The sequence below is a fragment of the Dermacentor albipictus genome, chromosome 10, assembly GCF_038994185.2.
Source record: "Dermacentor albipictus isolate Rhodes 1998 colony chromosome 10, USDA_Dalb.pri_finalv2, whole genome shotgun sequence".
Lineage (NCBI taxonomy): Eukaryota > Metazoa > Arthropoda > Arachnida > Ixodida > Ixodidae > Dermacentor > Dermacentor albipictus.
Window position 1 is genome coordinate 303,628 of NC_091830.1, and position 22,899 is coordinate 326,526.

Genomic DNA, 22,899 nt, shown 5'->3' on the forward strand with positions numbered 1-22,899 from the left:
GCTGTGGATGAATCAATTAGAGCAGAAGGGGAAAATTGTTCTACCAGTGAATCCATCTTTGCTGACACTTTATCTTCTGCTGCTAGAGAAACCAGGGACAAGTCGAAAGTGGCAGAGCCAACCAGACAGACAAGATCAAGTTCGCATCCATTACCAGTACCAGCTATTAACCCTCTAGACACCAGCCGAATCGGCTTGAGAACCAGGCAAAGGGATGACGGCAGGCTACGTAAATGCTTTGAAGCAGTGGAAAAAGAGATGAAGACTAGGTTGGCCGACATCCAATCCTTTGTAAAGGAGGGGATTCCTTACCAAAAGTACACACTGTGGTCAAAGAAGCAAATTGAACAGCTTGTCGTGCCCAGAAGCCTTCGTCATTTTGTGATGAAAATGGCTCACGAAGGAATCCTTGCAGGACATCCAAGGAATAAAGCGAACCACAGACTGTGTGTGCGAAGAGTTGTACTGGCCTGGAGTCCAACCAGACATCACGCGATTTGTTAAATCGTGCGATACGTGCCAGAGGGCTTTTCCCAAACATTTAATAGGTTGAGTACCATTGGGAAACACTCCTGTCATTGATACCCCATTTAAGAGAGTTGTCATTGACATTGTGGGACCATTATCTTCCATGTCAGAGAAAGGGAATAAGTACGTTCTGACAATGGTCTATATGGTAACGCTGTATCCTGATGCTGTGGTAGTGCCTAGCATCGAAACGGAAAAAATTGCTGAGGCCCTCCTGGAAATGTTCTCTTGTGTACAAGTCCCACATGAGATAATCAGTGACAGAGGCACATCATTCTTGTCATGCCTGATGAAGGAGCTAAGCCGGCTTCTCTCTGTTGTGCAGTTGCCAACAGCTCCATATCATCCGATGGCAAATGGCCTTGTGAAGAGGTTCAACGGCACCCTTAAATAAATCATAAGGCGAATGTATCAAGAGAGCCCGAAAAAATGGGACCGGTACTTGGCACCATTGCTTTTTGCTTATCGCGAAGTTCCTCAGTCAAGCCTGGGTTTTGCACCCTTTGACTTGTAGTATGGCCATTATGTCAGAGGTCCCATGGTGATATAGAAAGAATGGGCAGGTGATCATCTTGATGATGACGCAAAAACCTCATACTGGTATGTAGTTGAGCAGCGGAAGCGTCTTGAAGACACCTGTCATTTAGCCAAGGGGGAGATTCAGAATGCAAAACTTGTACAGAAGAAGCGCTACGACCGGAAGACTAGACCACGTCATTTAGCTGTTGGAGACAAGGTTCTGCTACTGCTCCCTTTGGACAACAATAAATGGGTTCTTACGTGGAAAGGGCCATTCACTGTACTTGAGAGGAGAAATGAGGTCGATTACAGTATTGAACTCAGGACAAGGACGACGCTATTTCATGTAAATGTGATGAAAAAGTGTGAGGAACGGCCACCTATATCACCGCCATTACCGGAAGCGTCAGCTGCTTGTCAGACTGATAACACCGAAAATGATTATCTACCATGCATACCGTTTCAAGGAAAAGAATCGGCGGTCGACGCGACGAGTCTATTGGTATTGCTCTCTCCTGACCAGCGCGCTCAAGTCACGGGTCTACTGAGCATATACGAGAATGTATTCACCATTGTTCCCGGCAAGACCCACCTCGTCCAGTGTAAGCTGAAACTTGCAACAAATACACCCGTAAACATGCGGCCGTATCCAATACCATTTGTGACCCAAGAAGTGTCAGTACAAAAAGAAATGGGAGAAATGCTACGACGAGGCATCATAGAACCACCCGAGTCCGCCTACCAGTCACCTACAGTTGTCGTGAAGAATGAATGAATAAATGAATGAACTTTATTCCCCTTTTAAGAAAGGGGAGGGGCCGGGGGGAGAGAGGGAGGTCCAAGTACTCCAGTCCCAGCAGGTGTCCGTCACCACATTATGTGGCTAGAAGTCCGTTTACCAGTCGTGGTAGGCCTCCGCTACCTCCTCAGCCCACCTCAGGACTCGGCCCTGTAGGGTGGGATCGGAGCTGCGCAGGGCAGTCTCCCACAGCTCCTCGCTACTAATTAATGATTTGAGCTTGTGGGGGGGAGTTTTGATGGGGCATTGCCATATGATATGGGAGAGATCTGCAATCGGGACAGGGCAAAAGCGACACTTGGGTGTCTGGTATGTGGCGGGAAAGAATAAGTGCAAAGTGCGCGGGGTAAGAAAAGTGCGAGTTTGTAGTTGTCGCCACAGTGTTTCTTTCTGGCGTGTTCTAGGCGCAGAGAGAGGTGGATACATAAAGCGTTGGTGTCTGCAATGTGTGCAAATTTCATGGAATGTGACGAGTGTGTCTTTATTGGTGTGTTGTTGGGAGTCATGGGGTTCTAGAGTTAGGCCCATATTTGCGACCACTCGGTCCGTGAATCCTCAAGCAGCGGCATGAGCCATTTCGTTGCCATGGAGTCCTTGATGTGCTGGAGTCCATATGAGAGCGATGTCGTTTTCTGGTGGGTGAGCTACGAGTAGAAAGTGTGCGAGGTTGTTAATGTGGCCGTTACTGAAGTTCCGGATGGCAGTCTTAGAGCCACAAATGATGACATTGCAATCGGGTAGCCCCGATGCGAGTGCAATGGTGGCCTCTTCTGCGTCGCCCTCAGAGGTGGTCTTGACTGATGCTGAACAAACAGTGTTGCCCTGGTTGTCTACGACCGCTAGAGCATAACGATGCTTAGTGGTGTAGGCTGCAGCGTCCACATAGTAGACTCCTTCAGCCTATCCATAGCTGCGTTGTAGCGCCTTGGCTCGAAGTTTGCGGAGTTTAACGTGAAATTTGGGGTGCATGTTTCTGGGTAGGGGCTGGATGTGGTATTGGCCGTGTATGTTCAGAGGAAGTTGATGTTGCTTGCTCTCGTTGAATAGTAGAGCATGATGAAGTTGTCTCAGGATCTCAAGCCCAGCTTCAGTGGTGGTGAGTCTGTGGTATTGCTATGATAGATGGGCTTCGGTTAATTCTTGAAGGGTATTTAGTGTGGCCGTGGCCATCACCCTTTGTGTGGATGCTCTAATTGGAACAGCAAGAGTGACTTTGTGTATCTTGCGGATCAAGCAATTCACAGTATTCTCTTCCTGTCTAGAGAGTTAGAGATACGGTAATGCGAAGGTGATTTTGCTTAAGACAAAAGTTTTGATTAGCTGAATTAGCTCCTTCTCTCGAAGCCTTCCGTGTTTCTTGGAAATCCTCCCTATCAGGCGGAGCGTATTATCTACCCTTCTTTGTAGTGCTTGCAAGGTATGCTGATTTGTTCAGTTACATTGGAGGTGTAATCCTAGGTCCCTTATCCTGTCAACTTGGGGTGTAGGGTGCCCTTCAATCGTGAGTTGGATATTCGGGGGTGAAGTCCTGAAGCATCTCAAGGGGCGCAGAAGGAGAAGCTGTGATTTGGTGGGGGAGCACCCAAAATTCAACTCGTGACCTACTTGTTCGACCTGATCAATTGCTGCTTGGAAGGTGTCTTGGATGTGCCCGTCAGAACCTCCGGTCATCCACAGCGTAATAGCGTCCGTGTAGAGTGTGAATCGGAGGTCAGGAATCTTCTTGAGAGTGAAAGCTAAAGGTCGCATAGCCAAATTGAAGAGGAGGGGGGAAAGTACTGCCCCTTGGGGTGTGCCAGTGCTTCCTAAACTTATTTGGCCAGATTGTTCGCTGCCTAATAGTAGTGTCCCAGTGCGCTTCGTGAGGAAGCTGCACATATAGCGATAGATTCGCTCCCCGCTGTTTATACTGCTAAGTTCGTGTAGTATGGCCAAGTGGGACACGTTGAAGGCACCTGTAGCAAGTATGTGACGGCCCCTCGGACATAATCTTGGTTCGCCCGCCAAGCTCGGCGACCTGCTAAAGCTCGGCAGGCAACATTGGTCACTGCACCACAACAAACACCGACGAGCACGGCTGCTCGCCGGTCAGTCATCGTTTCAGCACCACCACGCTGCGGAGCGTCCGCCTAACGGAGGGTGCCACAAGACCTCCCTTGTTCCCGACCCCGGGTGGATCGTGACACTGGCGACGAGGATGGGATCCTTGTGACACTGACGAGGATGGCAACGAGTACCCACGGAGCGTCCCACGCCGCCATGAGCGGCGAAACACCGCCCCCTGTTGCTGTCGCATGCCACTGTACGGAAGGCTCGAGCCGTTCGAGGAAGATGGGTCCGCCTGGCAAATTTACGAGGAGCAAGTCCACGTGTTCTTCCGGGCAAACGACACACCTGAAGCCAAACAGCGGGACATTTTCCTGGCCAGCTGCGGGACCCGCCTCTTCAGCCTCCTGCTCGACCTTCTCAAGCCAGCAACGCCACACGTTAAGACGCTGGGTGAGCTGCTTGCCATACTGCGCTCGCATTTTAATTCAGCACCGTCCACACTAATGGAGCGTTTCCGCTTCAGCAACCGGAGCCGCCGGGAAGGAGAGACCCTCGGACAATTCGTTGCTGTGCTACGAGGGTTAGCGAGTGCCTGCGCCTTCGGGGACCAACTGGACTCGCTGCTCCGGGACCGTTTCGTCTGCGGAATCAACAACCCCGCCATGCAGACGCGACTCCTGGAGCTTCCCGATCCCTCGCTGGACGACGCCGTGAAGGCAGCGCTGGCAATGGAAGCTGCCGCCAAGGACGCCGGCGAGATTTCCCGTGCGACTGGCTCACCGTCGGCGCAAACGGCGGTCAACAAGTTCGCGACAAAGGGCAGTACCTGCGGTCGCTGTGGTGGTGCCCACTCCCCTTCACAGTGCCAGTTCTCACAAGCACAATGCTTTACGTGCGGGAAAACTGGGCACCTGGCATGTGTATGCCAAAAGGGGAGGACGAACAGCAAGCAGCAGCCCGATTCAAGCCCAGGTACAACACAAGCCCGCGGCCAGGGTAGCCGTCACAAGGGTATGCGGCAGGGGCGTGCGGCCGCAGGCTCAAGTTCTTCCGCGGCCAGGCTCCACGTCGAGGCCGAGGACCTGCCAATTTTCGACATGTGGCACACAGGCTTTGTACCATTGTCTGTGCCGCCATACATGCTGACCGTCGAAATCTGCGAGCACCCCATTTCCATGGAGCTGGACACAGGGGCCAGCGTGTCTGTAATGGCCGGGAAGCTCTTCAAGCGTGCTTTCCCCGGCGTGTTCGTCGAGGATTCGGGCGTGATGCTGTGCAGCTCCTCCAGGCAACTCTCCCAGGTCCAGGGTCAGGCACAGGTCAGCGTTCGCTTTAGCGACAGGGAGGCAACCCTTCCCTTTTACTTAACGAAGGAGTCGTCGCCGACGCTGCTGGGCCGAAACTGGATTCATGCACTGGGCATTCGTCTGCCAGAGTACCCGGAAGCCAGCCTGCATGTGGTGCAGAGCTGCCAAATCTGCCAGGAGCATCAGCGAGCCTCGCGTAATGTGGAAAGCACCCCCTGGGCGTTCCCACAGAGACCCTGGTCCCGCCTACATGTGGATTTTGGGGGCTCTGGCGGTGGTGGCGGAGCAGCCTCTCGGCGTTTGGAGGACCTGCAGAGCCAGTTCTCCGTGCTGTACAAGCATGCAACTCAAGACTCAGCTGGACGAGTGTCGCTGTCGACAAAAACTCACACCTTCGCCACATTGAGCAGATGGAGAGCGAGGAGCTGGTCGTCCAGAAGAAGCTTCGCTCGAAGGTCATCCGCCTCGAGGACAACATCGCGCAGATTCGTCGAGAGTACGAGAATCTACGCATTGAGTTCGAGGCGTCGTCGGTGTCCAGCGAGCAGGCTCAGCCAATCACCTGGGAGATGCGGCACATTGTAACGAGCCTGCAGAGTAGCAACAGGCAGCTCAAGAGCGAGGTCTCCCGCAGCAAGCGCAAGCTGCGCGAGGCCCAATCAGAGACGCAGAAGCTGAAGCAGAAGCTGGCTGCTGACCAAGGGTGCCGTCCCGGGCCTTTGCCAGAGTCGGGAGCTCCAGTTTTCGCCAGGACCTTCCGTCCTGGCCCCCCCCTGGTCTGCGGGACAGGTGGTGTCTCCTGCCAGCGCCTCATTGCTGCTCGTCCGCATGCCAGATGGGGCCATGTGGCACAGACACGACGACCATGTCAGGTCTCACCTCGGGACCTGGCCAGCACCCTCGACTGCCACCGAGTTCCAGCCTGCAGGAGGACTAGCAGCAGCACCAGTCACTTCCAGCGGAGTACCACCCACCTCAGAGGCGGCAACCGTAGCCAGTGGTGCGGCACCCATTGGACCGGTGTCGAGCCCAGCACCACTCGCAAGGCCGACCACTACGAACCCTCCGAATAGAGCAAGGCTGGCTCAGGCAGCACCCGGTGTTGCCACACCCGACCCGTCCAACACCGGTGCCCAGGCGGAGTACTTGACGGCGGAGGCCACCAGACCATTACTCGCGTGGGTAACAGGCACAGTCAACCCAGCTAGGGTGGAGGCAGAGCCTGATAGTGTGAACATGAACGTTTGTTTTTCATTTAACAAACAAACTGGGGGTAAGGGGGTGTAGCAAGTATGTGACGGCCCCTCGGACATAATCTTGGTTCACCCGCCAAGCTCGGCGACCTGCTAAAGCTCGGCAGGCAACATTGGTCACCGCACCACAATAAACACCGATGAGCAGGGCTGCTCACCGGTCAGTCATTGTTTCAGCACCCCCACGCTGCGGAGCGTCTGTCTAACTGAGGGTGCCACAAGACCTCCCTTGTTCATGACCCGGGGTGGATCGTGAAAGCACCCTTGAGGTCGAGGCCGACCAACGCTTCTGTGTCACGTGCGCTCCTCCGTTCGATAATGTCTTCTTTGAGCCTTAGCATGACATCCTGACAAGAAAGAGATTTGCGAAAGCCAGTCATTTCTGAAGAGAACAAGTGATTATGTTCGATATATTTGGAGAGGCATAGGTGGATTACGTGCTCCAAGATCTTCGCTACGCATGAAGTAAGAGAAATTGAACGAAAGTTATCAATGTGAACTGGCTTATTCGGCTTTGGAATGAAGATCACTTTGGCTGCTTTCCATTGTTGGGGTGTCTCCCCCTCTTCGACACAGTGGTTGTAATACTCGGTAAGTTTGTGTATGGATTGCTCATCGAGGTTGCAAAGCATTTTATTGGTCACAGAGTCTGGGCCTCGTGCCGTGGTGGTTCGCACTTGGTTGAGGGCATGTCAAACCTCCGTTTCTGTGATGGGACTGCTCCTAATTGGGTTCACCAGCATAGTCGGGCATGGGTATTTGCGTAGGAGGGGGCATATGTTTGGAGGCCAGGTTGCTGAACATGGTCGGCAGGTCGGCTGCATGTTCATGCAGCAGTTTATTCATCTGGTGGTTATTGTGCGTCCTAGATGTGGTGGGGTTGAAGCAGGTGCCGGGGCAAGTGCCAGGTCTTTTTAGTGCTGAGATTACCATGCGCTCCCTTGCAAACCTGAGTCCATTGCTGTGCCACTAATTGTATAGCGTATTGTCGGATCTGAGAGATCTAAGATTTGGCGATTCTGATATGGAGTTTGTGATTGTAATGTGCTGTTGGCCATTTCCTAAGTAAGGCTTGCTTCGTTTCCCACATGTGTAGTAGCTTTGAATCAATTGTCACCAAGGGTGTGTCTTGCGGGAGAGTGGTGGTATGGGCCTCTACGTCTGCCTGCAAGGCGTTCGCCCATTGCTCAATGTCGGTAATGGTTTCTTCGTTAGTGTTGCAGCGAGATTTTCTGAATTCCGTCCAATTGGTAAGCCTTAGTGGTTTTGTGGCTAGCGGTCTGTGCTTAAAAGCTACATGGAGTTCGAGGATGTAATGGTCGCTTCCTAAGTTGTTTTGGAGGTTTTGCCAGGTCGCCTGAGTGATGCGGTGAGTTAGGGTGAGGACAGGTCAGGGGATGTATCCCTACTGACGCTATTTCCTAGCCGGGTAGGAAGAGTAAAGTCATTGTAGATGGTGAAACCTCAATTTTGTATGTGCTGCCAAAGAGCTCTCCCCTTAGGAGTGGATGCAGAGTGGCCCCACATTTGATGGGGGGCATTGAAGTTGCCCGTTACGACTAGTGGCTGTTTATTGGCGTTAGCTTTGGCCTCAGCAAGCATGTGCTCAAAGCGGTGTTGTCGAGCATTGGGAGGGCTATAAACATTCAACACGCATAGAGTGGGTAGTTTCATTTCATTTCATTTATTGTACCTTCAAGGCCCTAAGGCGTTACAGAAGGGAGTGGAACTAAATATACAGCATGTGCAGATAACAGGGTATAATAATAACAAGAAAAAAATTAGAAAGTGCGGATTAACAAAAGTATTCTTCAATAGTAGTTCTAAAAGCAGATGTATCGGTTATGTTAACAGTTGAGGCCGGCAGATGATTCCATTCATTCGTAGTTTTAGGAATAAATGAATAAAAAAATAGGTTTGTGCGACAGTGTGGAACGCTCAATTTATGCCGATGGTCAGTACGAGATGATATATATGCAGGTTCGGACAAAAGTTCACATTTTAATTCCGGATTGTAATAATAAATTTTGTGCAGCAGTGATAAGCGTGCTAACTTCCTACGGGATGAGAGGAGAGGGAGGTTTAAAGTAGCCTTCATAGATGTTACGCTTGATGTCTGAGAATAGTAAGAATGAACCGCGTGCTACGATTCTGTATAGATTCTATGGCATTTGTTAAGTAATCCAAGCCAGGGTCCTATACAGAAGAGACATATTCAAGCTTAGGACGTATTAGTGTTTTGTATAGAAGTAGCTTTAACTTAGCGGGTGCCATAGAGAAATTGCGACGGAGGTAACCAAGCGTACGGTTAGCATTGTTAGTGATGTGGTTTATGTGTGTTTGCCAGGAAAAATTAGATGTTATGTGGCCGCCTAAGTATTTATAGGAACTGACTTCTTCGAGTACAGAGTTCTTCAAGTGATAGTTGGATAGGTTAGACGAAGCATTATTGCAGGAAATCCTCATTAGTTTGCACTTTTGGCTGTTAAGCAGCATTTTCCAAGTGTTGCACCAGTTAGTTACCTTGTCTAGATCAGATTGTAGTGTTAGAGTGTCAGAGTTTGATGATATTACTCTGTAAATTACACAATCGTCAGCAAATAACCTTATGGAGGACGCTACACAGTTAGGTAAATCATTAATATAAATGAGAAAAAGCAAAGGTCCGAGAACGGAACCTTGCAGCACCCCGGAACTGACAGGACAAGGTGAAGAGTCAAAATTGTTAGCTGAGACAAATTGTGTTCTATTGGATGAGACGTTTTCAATCCACGAGATAATGTTACGGTCAATGTTAGGTGTATTTAATTTTAGACAAAGTTATTGGTGAAAGACGAGATCAAATGCTTTAGAAAAGTCTAAGAAGATGGTGTCAATGTGAAATCCATTATCCAACGCGGCACAGATGTCATGTGTAAATGAAAAAAGTTGGGTATCACAGGAAAATGATTTACGGAACCCATGCTGACGAGATTAAAAAAATGAATTTGTTTCTAGGAAGTTGATGAGATTAGAGTATATTATATGCTCCAGAATTTTTCATGGCACACTTGTTAGAGAAATTGGCCTGTAATTTAAAGGTGAATGCACGTCGCCAGACTTAAATAATGGAACCACCTTGCCGACTTTAAAGTCCTTACGACAGAATAGACTGCGAAAAAATGTTGCACAAAATTACGGATGAGTACACTTCAGTATTTTAAAAAAATTTAGAGTTAATATCGTCTATTCCTGACGATGACGAAATTTTTAACTTGCGAATCAAGTTCACGACACCATCGTAATCAATTAACAAGGGCTCCATCGGAGGAAACTTCATCTTAACAATTTCAGGTAGAGAGGCCCAGGGCAACACGTTATTCAAAAATGATTTAGAAAACACTTCATTGAGTACAGAACAACATTCAGTTTGTGGCTTTCAGGTAGAATTTCGATGAAATCGTGAGGGATTTCAGTACTGCTGAACGTGTCCCATTTAACAGAAAGATGTCGTCTTGCAAGTATGGCAGTGTTGGGCTTGTCTATGTGAGGGTCTTGAAGTGTGTTGTATCGAGGAAGTGCGACTTTCCCGTGTGTTTCCTGCAAGGCTATAATGCCAGGGTGCTTGTTAAGACTCTAGAAATAGTGTTAGACATGCGCACTTGTTGCGGAACCCCCTGCGGTTCCACTGCCAGATAACTGGACTACGGGCTGGCTTCATCATTATTGTCGTTTTGAAGGATGGGAACTTGTGACGTCACGGAGCGCCTTCCCCAGCTGTCGATTAGCTCTTGGAACCGGCAAAACTGTGCAGATGCCTCACAAATATATGCGTCAAGCTTGCTCTGTAGCCGATTTTTAAGGGCAACAAGTTTGTTTTCGAGGATGTCCATGCGGCCAGTGAGTACAAATATGGCGTTTTCAACGGTGTTCTCGGTGTCTGTTATATCGGCATTCTTCCTTTTTTGCGGGTGGGGGCTGCGTGTGTGATGAAGGCGGCATTGGAGTTGTGGCTTCCGTCGTAGCAGTGGATGCAAGAGTGTCCATTTGTTCTGGCAGTGGACGTGTGAGTGTGGGCGCAAGCGTTTGTGGCAGTGGTTTGGAAGTAGCAGCAGGAGTGTCAGTGATTTCGATGGGGGGGTGGAGCATTGCTTTGAGCTAGCTGCTTGATTTCGTTTTTAAGCATTTCGTTCTGATTTAGCAAGTATTTGATGAGAGAGCTATCAGCATCTTGTGAGGAGCTGCTATTGTGGGAGACTACTCCTGCCCAGCTCACCTTTGTGTGGTTGTGGGCGGTCTCGCCTCGTTGTGTGAAGTCAGCAGAGGCCAAGCTTGCTTCGATGATGGGAGCTGTGCCACTGTTGCAGTGTTCTTGCGGCCAGAGCTGCTCTGCAGCTTTTCTTGTCCAGTGTGTTGATTGGGGGCCTGTACAGTGTTCCTGGCCGGAAGTGTCAATTTAGACTCTGGAGGTGCCGGGGGATGTGTCCGTGGTTTGTAACGAAGTTTGCACTCTGAGGAACCAGTCTAGTGTATTCCGTTGCAGATGATGCCAGTGGGAGTACAGCTGTGGTCCTGAGGAGGATCTGGCGTGCCGCATTTTGGGCAGAGACATATGGTTACATTGGGGCAGACGTCTTGGCGATGGCCAAGCTGCCGGCACTTAGTACACGCCTCCACTTTTTGTCGATATAGTCTGCAGCGGAGATCTGTGCGGAGGTAGCCAATGTAGAAGGGGACCTTTGTGCCTTCGAAAGTGACCAGGATGGAGTCTGTGGAGCCCATTCTTCGAGCAGCTAGGATGTGGATTACTGGATTGGACTCTTGAAGGTTAGCCAACACATTCCCTCCTACCAGGGAGGCCGGTAGCTTGATGATACCCCTACATGAATTTTTGGGGTCTGCCACATAGGTGGAGACATCGTAGCTCTTGCCCATTATAGTGAGGGTGGCGATCTTCGAATAACGATCAGCCCTGTCCATGTAGGGAGTGCTTATGATGATTGTGTTGTTAATCTCGTTGGCCTGGAGTCGATCTAGCGATGCTGCAGCCGTGGAGAGACCAGTGGACTTGATGACGATGTCGCGGAGAGAGACTGGATGTATGTTGGCGCAGTTGACACCACCACGTACACGAAGAAGTATTTTGTATTCTGCGGCTGGAAGTGGTGGAGGACGAGGAAGAATGTGGCTTACTTGCGGTGGAGTTTTGAGGGTGCTGGGCGAGGTGGGCAAAGGCTTCTTGGTGTCGGAGTAAATAAATTTCTCAAGGCAAACGAGGTTCTTTTCCGGAGTCATGTCAACGCTGTCGATGACGCCGTCCTGACTCATGGCTGCTGCAGCTGCTACAGCCTACGCACGCTGCCGGCGTTGCGCAGCAGGGGCGCGGGGGTTCGGATGTTTCGAATAATCGACGATGAACTGAAGATGACAGGTTCGATTTCCGCTGAAGAGGTGTCGTTCGACAGCAGGTCACTTACAGCACCAGTGGTCCGAAAATCACACGAGTCGAGGTAAAAATTTGGACACAGCACACGGAAAAAGATGGAGCCGATACATGATGCAACCACAGCGTTCCACAGCGAAGCCGCGTCTCCGTCGTGAGGAAAAAAGACGGGACAATGAGTCTATGCACTCATTTCAGGCAAATCAACATGATACTGGTCAATGACAATGAGCCTATACCTCAGGTGGATATTTGGACAACTGGGGAACGCACAGTATTTTTCAAAGTTTGACCTTGCTAAGGGTTACTGGCAGGTGGCCATGCATGAAGAGTCGAAACTAATGACAGCTTTTGCAATGGCATCAGGTCTGTATCAGTTCTGCTTCATGTCGTTTGGCATTAAAACCACCCCAGCCGTTTTCAACCGCCTCTTGAGAAAAGTGGTAGCAGACATATCGCATATTTACTACTACTTCAATGACGTGCTCATTGCCACTCAAATGTGGAACAAACACGTTGGTACACTTGAGTCATTTCTCCTATGAGTGAGAGAATCTGGGTTGACCATTCGGCCAACAAAAAGTGAAATTGGTCAAAGATCAGTGAAATTCCTTGGCCACATTGTTGGAAACGGTATCATCTGACTGCAGGTAGAAACACTAGACGAAATACAGGCTACAAAGCTTCAAGTTACAAAGCTACAAAGTTGATGTTTAGCGCTCGTCCTGTCGTCTACTCTGTCTTTGTCCCTGCTATTTTGCGCTAGTCTTTAGAATAATGATGACACACCAACTAGCCCAGCTTTCTGCCTTGAAAGAAAAAAGAAGTACGCTCATTTCTCAGACTTACGGGGTATTATCGAGACTTCGTCCACAATTATTTCGAGGTATCTTACCCGCTCACTGAACTGACCAAAAAAAGAGGTCCTATTAAAGTGATTTGGGGAAACTGAACAGAAGGCCTTTGATGGACTCAAGACCTTCCTGTCTATACAACCTATATTGAGAGCACCAGATTTTTCCAAGCCTTTCCTACTCCGCACCGGCGCATCATCAACAAATATAGGTGCCATACTTATGCAGCGTCATGAAGGAATTCTGCATCCGGTGTCATATGTAAGTCGCCAACTACAACCCTGAGAAGTTGCACATTCAACAGTTGAGCGAGAAGCCCTAGCTCTTAGGTGGGCCATCCAAAAGTTTCACATCTACTTGTTTGGATGCACGTTCATGTTACAAAGCGACCATAAGCCCCTTGTTTAAATCAAGTCGGCCAAGCACATCAACAGCCGTGTTTTATTTATTTATTTATTTATTTCACGTACTTTCAAGGCCCGAAGGCGTTACAGAAAGGAGTGGAGTCAAAACAAGAAGTAATGCAGTAAAAAATAAGAAATACAAACAAGTATTAACAAAAAATTTACAAAAGATATTAACAAAAGGCATTCTGAACGGCGGTTTTGAAGTTAGTAGGGTCGGTGATGAGTGCGATTGAGGCGGGAAGGCGATTCCAGTCCGTGCTTGTCCTGGGGATGAATGAGTCACTGTACCGGTTAGTACGGCACAATGGCACCCCCATTTTAAGGCTGTGGTCAGTGCGGGCAGAAATATATGACGGAGGGGTAAGAAGGGTCTCTTTTAAAAGGGGGTTCAAGTGAAAAACTTTGTGAAAAAGGGAGAGACGGGAATATTTGCGGCGTGACGAAAGATCAGGTAAGTTAAGAGTTCGTTTCATTGAAGAAATACTTGCATAGCGAGAATAATTAGATAATATAAAGGTTGGAGCCTCATAGGTTTAGGTTGGAGCCTCATACTTATGGAGTATGACTTCTCGGTTGAGTATATTAAAGGGAGCGAGAATGTAGGCGCAGACTATATAAGCTGGTTGCCAAGCACATGAAGAGTGTGTCTGCAGAAACATGGTGTTTTACAATCATGAACTTCAAACCAGTGTAACTTTAACATCGAGCAATATTTCCTGGCAGGTTAGTTTTGTGGACTCTCTTTTTTTTTTTCACCCTATGTCATGGTGTTGCGACTTGTGAATGTCGTTATGCTGAGTGTGATGTGCTCGAAACTGTAGCACTTTGCTAATATTTATGTGTACTCATATGTACAGAGTGTGCGGTGCTCGGAACTATGGTGCAGTGTTAATGCTCTTGTGGTGCATGTGTGCACGGTGGACCAACGCATATCAAGAACCCTCAAATTTTTTAGAACAAAAGAATTTTCTTAAGTGGGGGTGATTGTGAAGAAGTACTCACAAAGTAAGGAACGTAAGAGCAGATGACAGTGCGGCTGTCCTCAACAAGAAGAAAAGAAAGACAAGGGAGGCTCGTGCAGGGAATTCGTGCAAGTGAGATTCACTTGATCGAGCGTCCGTCTTCAAGACAGAGAACGCCTCGGGTTGTTACATGGCACAAGACCTCAGAGTGGCCTGCTGCAACCTCGAACCCGCATCTACACGCGAGGTTCAGGAGACCAGGCGTCCGTCATCGAAACGAGCGCCTTGGGCTGTCATCTTGCACGAGACCTCGGAGCAGCCTGTTGCCGTCTACGGAGCTGTTGGCTGTCCACCTTTTCCTGCCCCGGACTGCTGCGTCTACTTTTCCATGCCGGTCATCACTCTACAGTGAGTGTTCCACCTCAAGAACTCTATGAGTCTCGCCACGCTCCGGACTTCAACCGCAATCTCGTGAGACTACTTTTTTTTTTTTCCAGTTTACAAACAACCTTGCATGTGTGGTCCTAGTTGAAGACATTGTTCGTGTTTACATGCAGTCTAATATAATTGTTGTGTGTTTCCTAATCATGCACCGTCTCCTCCATCTTCCTCGCGTCACACGCCTTGCAATGTGACGTTCCTAAACATCACAGGTGTCCAAAGGGCAGCATAATCAAGAAAGAGAGAGTCTCATGAACAGTTACCAAAGAACGGTTACCAAGAGGGAAGTCACCAAGAGGTTGTGGTGACTGTGGCATACCACGAAAAGAGAGTCACTGCCTGAGGAACGCAGTTTGCCCACACTGCTGAAAAAAATACTAATCAAAGAGGGTTTTCAGTCTGACCCTATGACAAAAAACGAGACTGTTTATTTGATTTTTTGCGAGCTTGTTACATATAGAAATTGAGGTTAATGGACAACGTACAAGAGCACTTATAGACAGCGGAGCTTCTGTCTACATTCTTAAGAACAGCAATGCAAACCCACAAGATGTATTCCGAGCGAGGTCAGTTCTTGTATGTGGGTATGATGGAAGCAAGAGAATATTGTGAGTGGACACGCCTGAAAGTATAGTACCAATCTAAAGAGTCGGAAGTGGTTGCATTAGTTTTAGACACTGTGGAGTATGACTTTCTCCTATCTCGCCCTGACATGAAGTTGTTGAGACTGAATATTCATTGGGACGATATGGTGTCTGTTGATCAAGAGGCTGACCAAACAGAGTCGGGCCAAAAAGAAGACCACCTATGGATGCTGAAGAAAAGCAGTGCAATTCTTCAACTCTACCCCGAACTGGTATGCTTGGGAGGATATCCACCGGCGACAACAAAGTTCAAAGTTCCATTTCATGTTCAACAAAACAGTAGTAAGAAAAAAGCCTTACAACTTGACGAGAGAAAAGAAGGAATGACTAAAAGAAAAGCTACAAAAGATGTTAGATACTAATGTAATTTGCCCGTCAGTGTCTCCCTTTGCTTCACCTATCACCATTGCTCCATTACAAGATGGCAGCTGGCAGCTATGTACGGATTACAGAGGCGTAAATAACCCAACCCTGTTGATTCCTTTCCCAATGCCAAGGATTGACACCATCATCGATGGAATCGGTGGCTGTACTTGCTTTTCTCGCATAGATTTGTGCAAGGGCTTCTGGCAGGTGCCACTTCAAGAAGACACCAAGCAATACACTGCATTTACGACTTCCTTTGGCATATACGAATATAACCGCCTTCCTTTTGGATGGAAAAATTCACCTGTTGGTTTCAAAAGATGATGAACACAGTTTTGAATCCCTACATTGGACGCTTCTGCAGTGTCTACGTGGACGACGTTATCATATACTCTAAAAGTGAAAAGTTGCATGAAGAACACTTGGGTCATATTCTGGCAGCGTTATCTGATGCTAAGCTAAAAGTTAATTTCAAGAAGAGTGAGTTCTTCAAAACTAAGGTGGTATTTCTAGGCAGAGTTTTGGATGGAACAATGAAGAAGACGAAAGAAGAATCGGTAGCTCGCATAGCAAAACTAGTAAAGCCATACGATGTACACTCACTTCGCGTGTTTTTGGGCTTGGCGGGCCATTTCAGAGCATTCATTCAAGCTTGTGCTCTCAAAAGTAGCTGTCTGACAAGACTGACTCAGAAGGATGTTGCCTTTTGTTGGAAAGAAGAATGTGATGACGCCTACAGAAATTTGGTCCGAATAATTTCTTCTGATCCTGTGTTGTGCTTACCAGACTTTGAGCTGCCCTGCGCATTGAATACCGATGCATCTCATTATGGCATGGGAGCAGTCTTGTATCAGAGAGACTCATCACGACCACCAAACCAACACCTTTGTGTAGTTGGATACTACAGCTACACATTCAACAAAACTGATTTGAACTATACCATGACAGAAAAAGAAGCCCTCGCCGTTTTAAAAGCCGTCCGATACATCCATTCATATTTGGAAGGCGCAAAGTTCAAGTTATACACAGACCACGAAGCACTAAAGTACATATTAAAGACTGCCAAACTGAAAGGTAAGATAGCTGGTTGGGTGGGTGAACTTCAGCAATTTGATTTTGAAGTACCGTATTTACACGACTGTAAGTCGAGCTATTTTGTGAAATTTGAAAATCTGTACTGGGGGAGGGGGGAGGTCGACTTACAATCGAAACCAAAACATGGCGCTGCCAAAAAAAGCAAGACCGAGGAGATATCAGGGGAGCTACAACGTAATTACAATTTGATGTTTTCTCTATGGCCCTACACGTAGCTTTTCGCTATCCCACATGTTTGTTAGCTTTTCGGAAGGGTTTTGATTATTTTATAGAGTTTTACAGTGCACACAACACTCATAGGGGGGTGTCAATAGTTGATGAAAGTGCTGCTGTTCCATTCGCAGCGGCACCCTCAGAACGTTGGCGCTTGTGGGGAGTACCGATAGTTAATGGAAGAGCAGGCACTGCTCATGTGTTACTCTTTCCCTGTAGCTTTTAGTTTGACGTGTTTGACTTGACTGCCGGCTACGTGCTACTTCCATGTTTCCTCAGTCGTCATGAGTGCTCCATGCCCACTAAACATTCGGCGCTTTTTCACAGCAGCGTTCAAGAGGGCTGCTATCCTTTATGCCAAAAAAACAAATCAATGCGTAGTGGGTCGCAAGTTCGATGTTTCTGAACGGGTGGTGCGAGTGGCGATTGCAGCGAAGCAAAATTTTTACCTGTGACAGCAAGTGAATTTCCCACAAGCTGAAGTCTGGACGCTTTCCAGAGCTGTAGACCAAGCTTGCGACATACATCGCTGAAATGCGTGATCAGTCCCTGCTAGTGAAGTGCGACATGGTCATTAAACAAGCCCGGATCTTCGCCTTTTAAGAACCTGTTCCACTGTAAGTACGAGTGGCAGGCGGCAGAAGACCCCGAACTTATGCCAACCGGACCTGTCAAAAGAGCCTCCCTGACGGCTGCGTGTGGTTGGGTGCAGTCGGCGTGGGCTGCTGTTCCACAGGATGTCATGGAGCGGACATTTGCCAAATGTGGAATTTCACTGGACGACGACGTGCTGTGGGACCATAGCAGTGATGACGATGGCAGCATTAGTGAAGACAATGGCACAAGTGAAGACAAGTAGTCCAGTGACCATGCCAGCTAACAATAAATTTTTGTTATGGAATGCGCCGTCAGGTATGCTTTTTTTCCCCTGTCACACACGATATGAGGGGGGGGACTCTTACAGTCGTGTAAATACGGTAGCTCATCGTCCGGGAACTTCTATGAAGGACGCGGATGCAATGTCACTATTAGCCATTATGCTTCCAGACAATCATGAAGAGGCAAAAGTTGCAAGGATATGGGAAGAAACCGAGGTTTTGCAACATGCTAAATATGGCCGAGCTGCCTTTCCTACTTCCTCGGTTCCAAAAAGATTGGAACTGTACCATGACACGCCCGAATTATGAGGCCATGACGGCTTTTGGAGAACCTACATGAAATTGACAAAAAGGTTCCCATGGCCTCGTATAAAGCAAGAAACAAAAGATGATGTTTTATCATGTCATAAATGCCAGGTTAACAAAGTAAAATTTAAACAATCGATGCAAAAAGTGGTTATACCACAATATTGTAACACGCCATTTGAGTTTATTCATCTAGACTTTGCAGAACTACGACAAAAGTCTGTAGGAGTTAAGACACAAGCTTTCCTGTTGTGCATTGATGAGTGCACCAGGATGATTGCAGCAAGACGTGGTAAAGAAGATGCTAACAGCGTAATTTCCTTTTTGAACAGGAAAATGTTTGACAATGTACAAGTAATTGTCTTCGATAATGGACCTGCTTTATGAAGTCGTCGGCTACAGGAATGGGCTGAAAAGCGCAACATCAAGTTACGGTTCACTGTGCCCTATCATCCCGCAGAAAACGGGCTAGCTGAAAGGGCTATCAGGGACATCAAGCAATACATTAGCATATATCCAGCATTCCCAGGTGGTTGCAAACGTCGTCTGGAAGCGGCAGTAGCTCACCACAACCGCTTGTATACGATTGACCTGGGATGCACTCCTCTGTTCACTGCAACTGGGAGACCACCTTATCTGCCCGCGGATATAAGCCTCGGCATTGACAAGAACATAAAGCTCACAGAAGCAGCACGAACTGTTAGACAGTAGATCAAGCTATCGTGAAAGAATTAAGAGAAATTTCGACAAGAGGCAATAACTTATGCAGATCCCACGCACTGTGGGAATCTTATGTAAGCGAAGCTTTCCGTGCTGGATGCTTCAATTGACAACGATTAGGGGTGATGTTGATGGCTAAAGCTAAATTTCTTCAACGTTTAGGTTAACACAAGAGTGTTGAGTGGATGTAAAACGTTACCTTGCATGCAGCACTGCTGCTTGTCTGCACAGTACACTGAACACACAGGGAGAGGTGTTCGCTTGAGGCGTTGTTGTGCACCATATTTTATAACCTCCGAGAGGGTTGAGCGTTGTCATTTCCTCACATGGCACATTGCATTGTGGCAGAAGCATTAAACTTGAATTGGATTATAGGGTTCTATGTTCCAAAACCACACTGGAATTATGAGGCAAGCCGTAGTGGCGGACTCCGCATTAATTTTGACACCGTGATGTTCTTTAACGTGTCCCAAAATCGAAGTGCACATGGGTTTTCTATTTCGCCCCTGTCGAAATGCGGCTGACGTGATTGGGATCAAATCCACTAACTCTAGCAATGCCATAGTTGCAAAGCTACCGCGGTGGGCTCAAAAGTGTTGATTTGACGGTCGACCGCTTCCGTATTGTTGCCCAGACCCTGCAGTGGGCTTTAATTAATGCGGCTCTGCTTCAGCATGCCCTGCGTAATTTGTCCGCTTGACCTATTTGCATGGCGTTTATTTTTCTGAAATAGCAGCAACAAACTGTACTGTGTCTTGAACTTAAGCTTGTCCTGTTTCCCTGCAACTGCTGTCGTGTAAAGTAGTGGGGTTTCCTTGCCTTATCACATCCCTTCACCCCTCTCTTATATTGGAACTGCCTCTTCTCCCTCGGCTTCTTCTCTCTACAGTTCAATCCTTGTCCCCTCTAGCCTCACACATTAGCAGAAAGGGAAGCGCTGCAGTCCCTGCAATGCTTCTGAGGGGAGTCACGGATAATTACAGCTGTCAAGCCGCTAATGTCGTGACAGCTAGGGAGCTCCAGAGGGCATTGTGCACATTCGACGTGGTAGGGTAAAAACGAGTTTTTCTGGTCGCCTTTCCACTTTGACTCGCGCCTGTGATCTACATACTGTTAAGAACGGCCAGCTGCAGTGCAAGTTTTGCCAACCAGTTGCGACTGTGGCGGCAACTTTCCTGGAGCGTCGCCGCACACTTCTAGCCACGGCGTGACTAAGTCGACTGTGTGTGAACAACAATATGTGCGTCCTCGACTCTCCGTCACTGGAGCCGAGTTTGACGAAGTCGCCATTGTAACTCAACGGGCTCGGCCGGCCAACTATTGTTACTGAGCCACGGGAAAGTCTACTGACACCCCTTCCCACGTGCCGACCAAGACGCCAGACAATGGGCGGCCGGCGGGCACGCTGCAGTTCAGGGAATAAATGCCCCTACGGTGCCTCGTTCTCCCCTACGGTGTCTGGTCAACTCGCCTACAGTGCTTGGACGGCCGTTTCTGTCACCTGGGTATCGGGAGAGGACCGAGTGTTTAAAAACTGCTGTTGTGCGGCTGCTCAAAACGCTCTCTCTCAAGCAGTCATGTTAGACTGATGTACTTTCTCAAGCAGTCATGTTAGACTGATGTACTTTCTCAAAAAGTCATGTTAGACGGATATAAATACTGTAAATAAACCCATATTCCTCGTTCTCGATGAGAAGCAGTCCCTCCCTTCATCAACGTCCTCAGCGTTGATAAGTTGGACGACGGCATGGGCCAGCTACCTTCTAATTCATGCCCGACTCCAATCTTGACAATGGATCACGAGCTATGGGACTGAACCCCCAATCATAACAATACACACTCTGAACCACCTCTCTACACGGTGTTCGCCACAGCAGCAGCAGCAGCAGTGGGAAAGTCGAAGGAAGAGGCAAAGAAAGCTCCGCTTTAATACAATATTACACACACTCGACGTCAATGGCTTCGTACTGGTAAATAGAGGGCGAAGCCTGAATGCGGCCTACAACAGACAATTTCGTGTGATCAAGACGGCAAGTCAACAAGGACTCTTAAAGACCGTAAGGTACATCGGTCCCAATGACAATATGAATCCGCTGCTATTGGGAATATATTCAAGTATCATCCTAGGAGGGATGCAAACAATGCTGGGGCGAATGAAGCAATACTATTACGGCCTGCATATAGAAGTTGAAACAAGACAAGGGGCAGGGTAACAAAAGAGAACAAAGAAGAAGTGCGATGGAACAAAATGGAGTCTGTGTTATGAAGATACTAAGCGCAGTTTTATTATGTATCTTACCTGAATTCGTTACATTGTGTACAAGGGTGCTGCAAAAGCTGTATTTACCTATGACTAAATTTTTTTAGATTCATGAGTAACTTTTCAATTTTGTTCGCTTTAGATGTGCTATTAAATGCGATTCACAGAATTGTGATACTTTTTCAGTGCCAAGTTAGAGTTGTAAACTGCATAGTTTCGTTTTTCTGAGAACTTGCGATTTTTGTAAATTTTTAACAAGAAATTGACAACCTAAATAAAAAATTGGAAACCAACAGCCACTAGATTAATTTTTTCTTTGATAAGCATTACACATTGTCAAATTCAGTGCAGTGGTTGATGCGAAAGATGAATTCTCCTTTTACATGTATTTAGATAGGAACACCCGAGCTAAACCTTCCTCTTAAGCCAATGTTTCAACAAGAGTCCCAATGAATAGAACTTCCGTTGTTGAAACGTGGCTCCAGCCTTCCCTTTTTCAAGGTAAAAATGGTGCCATAGTCCCACCCATCCTCCATTTCTAGCAATTGGCCTGTTTGCACAACTTGGTAGAAAATGAAAAAGTGTGGTATGGCAAATTTGTATGGTATGAGCAGCAGCCAGGTTTTAAATATTCATAGGATTTCACAGTAGTGCAAGCAGTGGAAACAGTGTGCTCGCCACACAACTGCTGGCTACTTGCTAGCTGCTGAAAGCATTTATTTAAACTACAGACGACCGTGCCAACTGCATTAGGTTTTGTACAAAAGCAGAGAGCTGACGTTATCAGATGGACATTTCGATGAACATACTTATTCAGAAGTGGGTGTTGAACCTGCCGAGGGTAGAGGAGGCGTCGAAGGTCCATAGTGCTGCTGTTGACCAAACACCAATACATGGGGACAGAACAGCAAAGAGTGAGACAGAGAGATGATAGGAAGGAACACACCACAAGAAAGACAAGAAAGCATTGCTTTTCTTTGTTTACATACAAAGCATTCTTTAAGTGTAGAGTTAAGTTCAAGCAATGCAATGACCACTCAAACAAGCGTCACCCTACTAAATCCACTGCAGGCATCTCTCAAAGATTTTCAATCATTCCTGTCCAGCATCAAGCACTCACTAATTTCTTAATCGTGTCCCTAATCTGACTCTTCCGTCTTTGAAAGTATTCCCTTCCCCTTGGTATATCACCTATTGATGTACTGAGAATGTAGAATACATTTAACTTGTTACATGCATTATATCACTTCATTTCAATTAGAATATAGCCCCCTAGTGCAATAGGTAGGCCAATATTGTACTTATTTCTTTCCATCACTCAATTAGTGGTTCTAAATTACCTTGACCTACTTAAGGTCTCCCTAGTATCTTGACTGATGCCTAGTTTTTTTATATATATATATAAGGCATCCACACTCTCAGCTCCCCTGATAATTGGCAGAATACAGGAATATAACAATAGGGGCAGTTTTGACAGCATGGGGAACAGCATAAGACTCTTGTATGTAACTGCCACGCGTATACTTTAACAGTGGCACAGACCGTTTATGGCATATGGAGCAGAATGTTTGGAGAATAAATGCAGGCTGCACAGAGCGATCAGTATGTTCTGCTACTGCTTTAAAATGTTTCCAGTTCCTAAACGAGTTTTTCAAGTTTAGCTGTTACAAAGGCTGCCACCTATATGTCTTAAAGGGCCCCTCACCAAGTCTGGCCATTCTGAGCTGACAAGCGCAGAGCATACATTGCAGGATAATGATTGTGTCTGTAAAGTACTACCTCACTACGTACCTTGAAACGATCTAAAATTTCAAACCGAACGCCGTTTTTCTTTCTTCTCAAGGCCACCGCGTTCCAAGCCGGAGGATGACGTACT

At 47.5% G+C, this 22,899-nt stretch overlaps 1 protein-coding gene across 4 annotated transcripts in view; it reads right to left on the reverse strand.

Annotated features, from left to right (window-relative positions):
• The window catches only part of Patr-1 (Protein associated with topo II related - 1), a 312,386-nt gene that overhangs the window by 109,259 nt on the left and 180,228 nt on the right, over positions 1-22,899 (reverse strand). For 2 of the 4 annotated variants that reach the window (XM_070527720.1, XM_070527716.1), the window contains one exon: positions 21,833-21,895. The exons of 1 other annotated variant lie outside the window; for it this stretch is intronic. In XM_070527720.1, the coding sequence (XP_070383821.1) occupies positions 21,833-21,895 (63 nt within the window). The remainder of the gene's footprint in view (positions 1-21,832; positions 21,896-22,899) is intronic. One more of the 4 variants, XM_070527717.1, reaches the window with a different exon arrangement.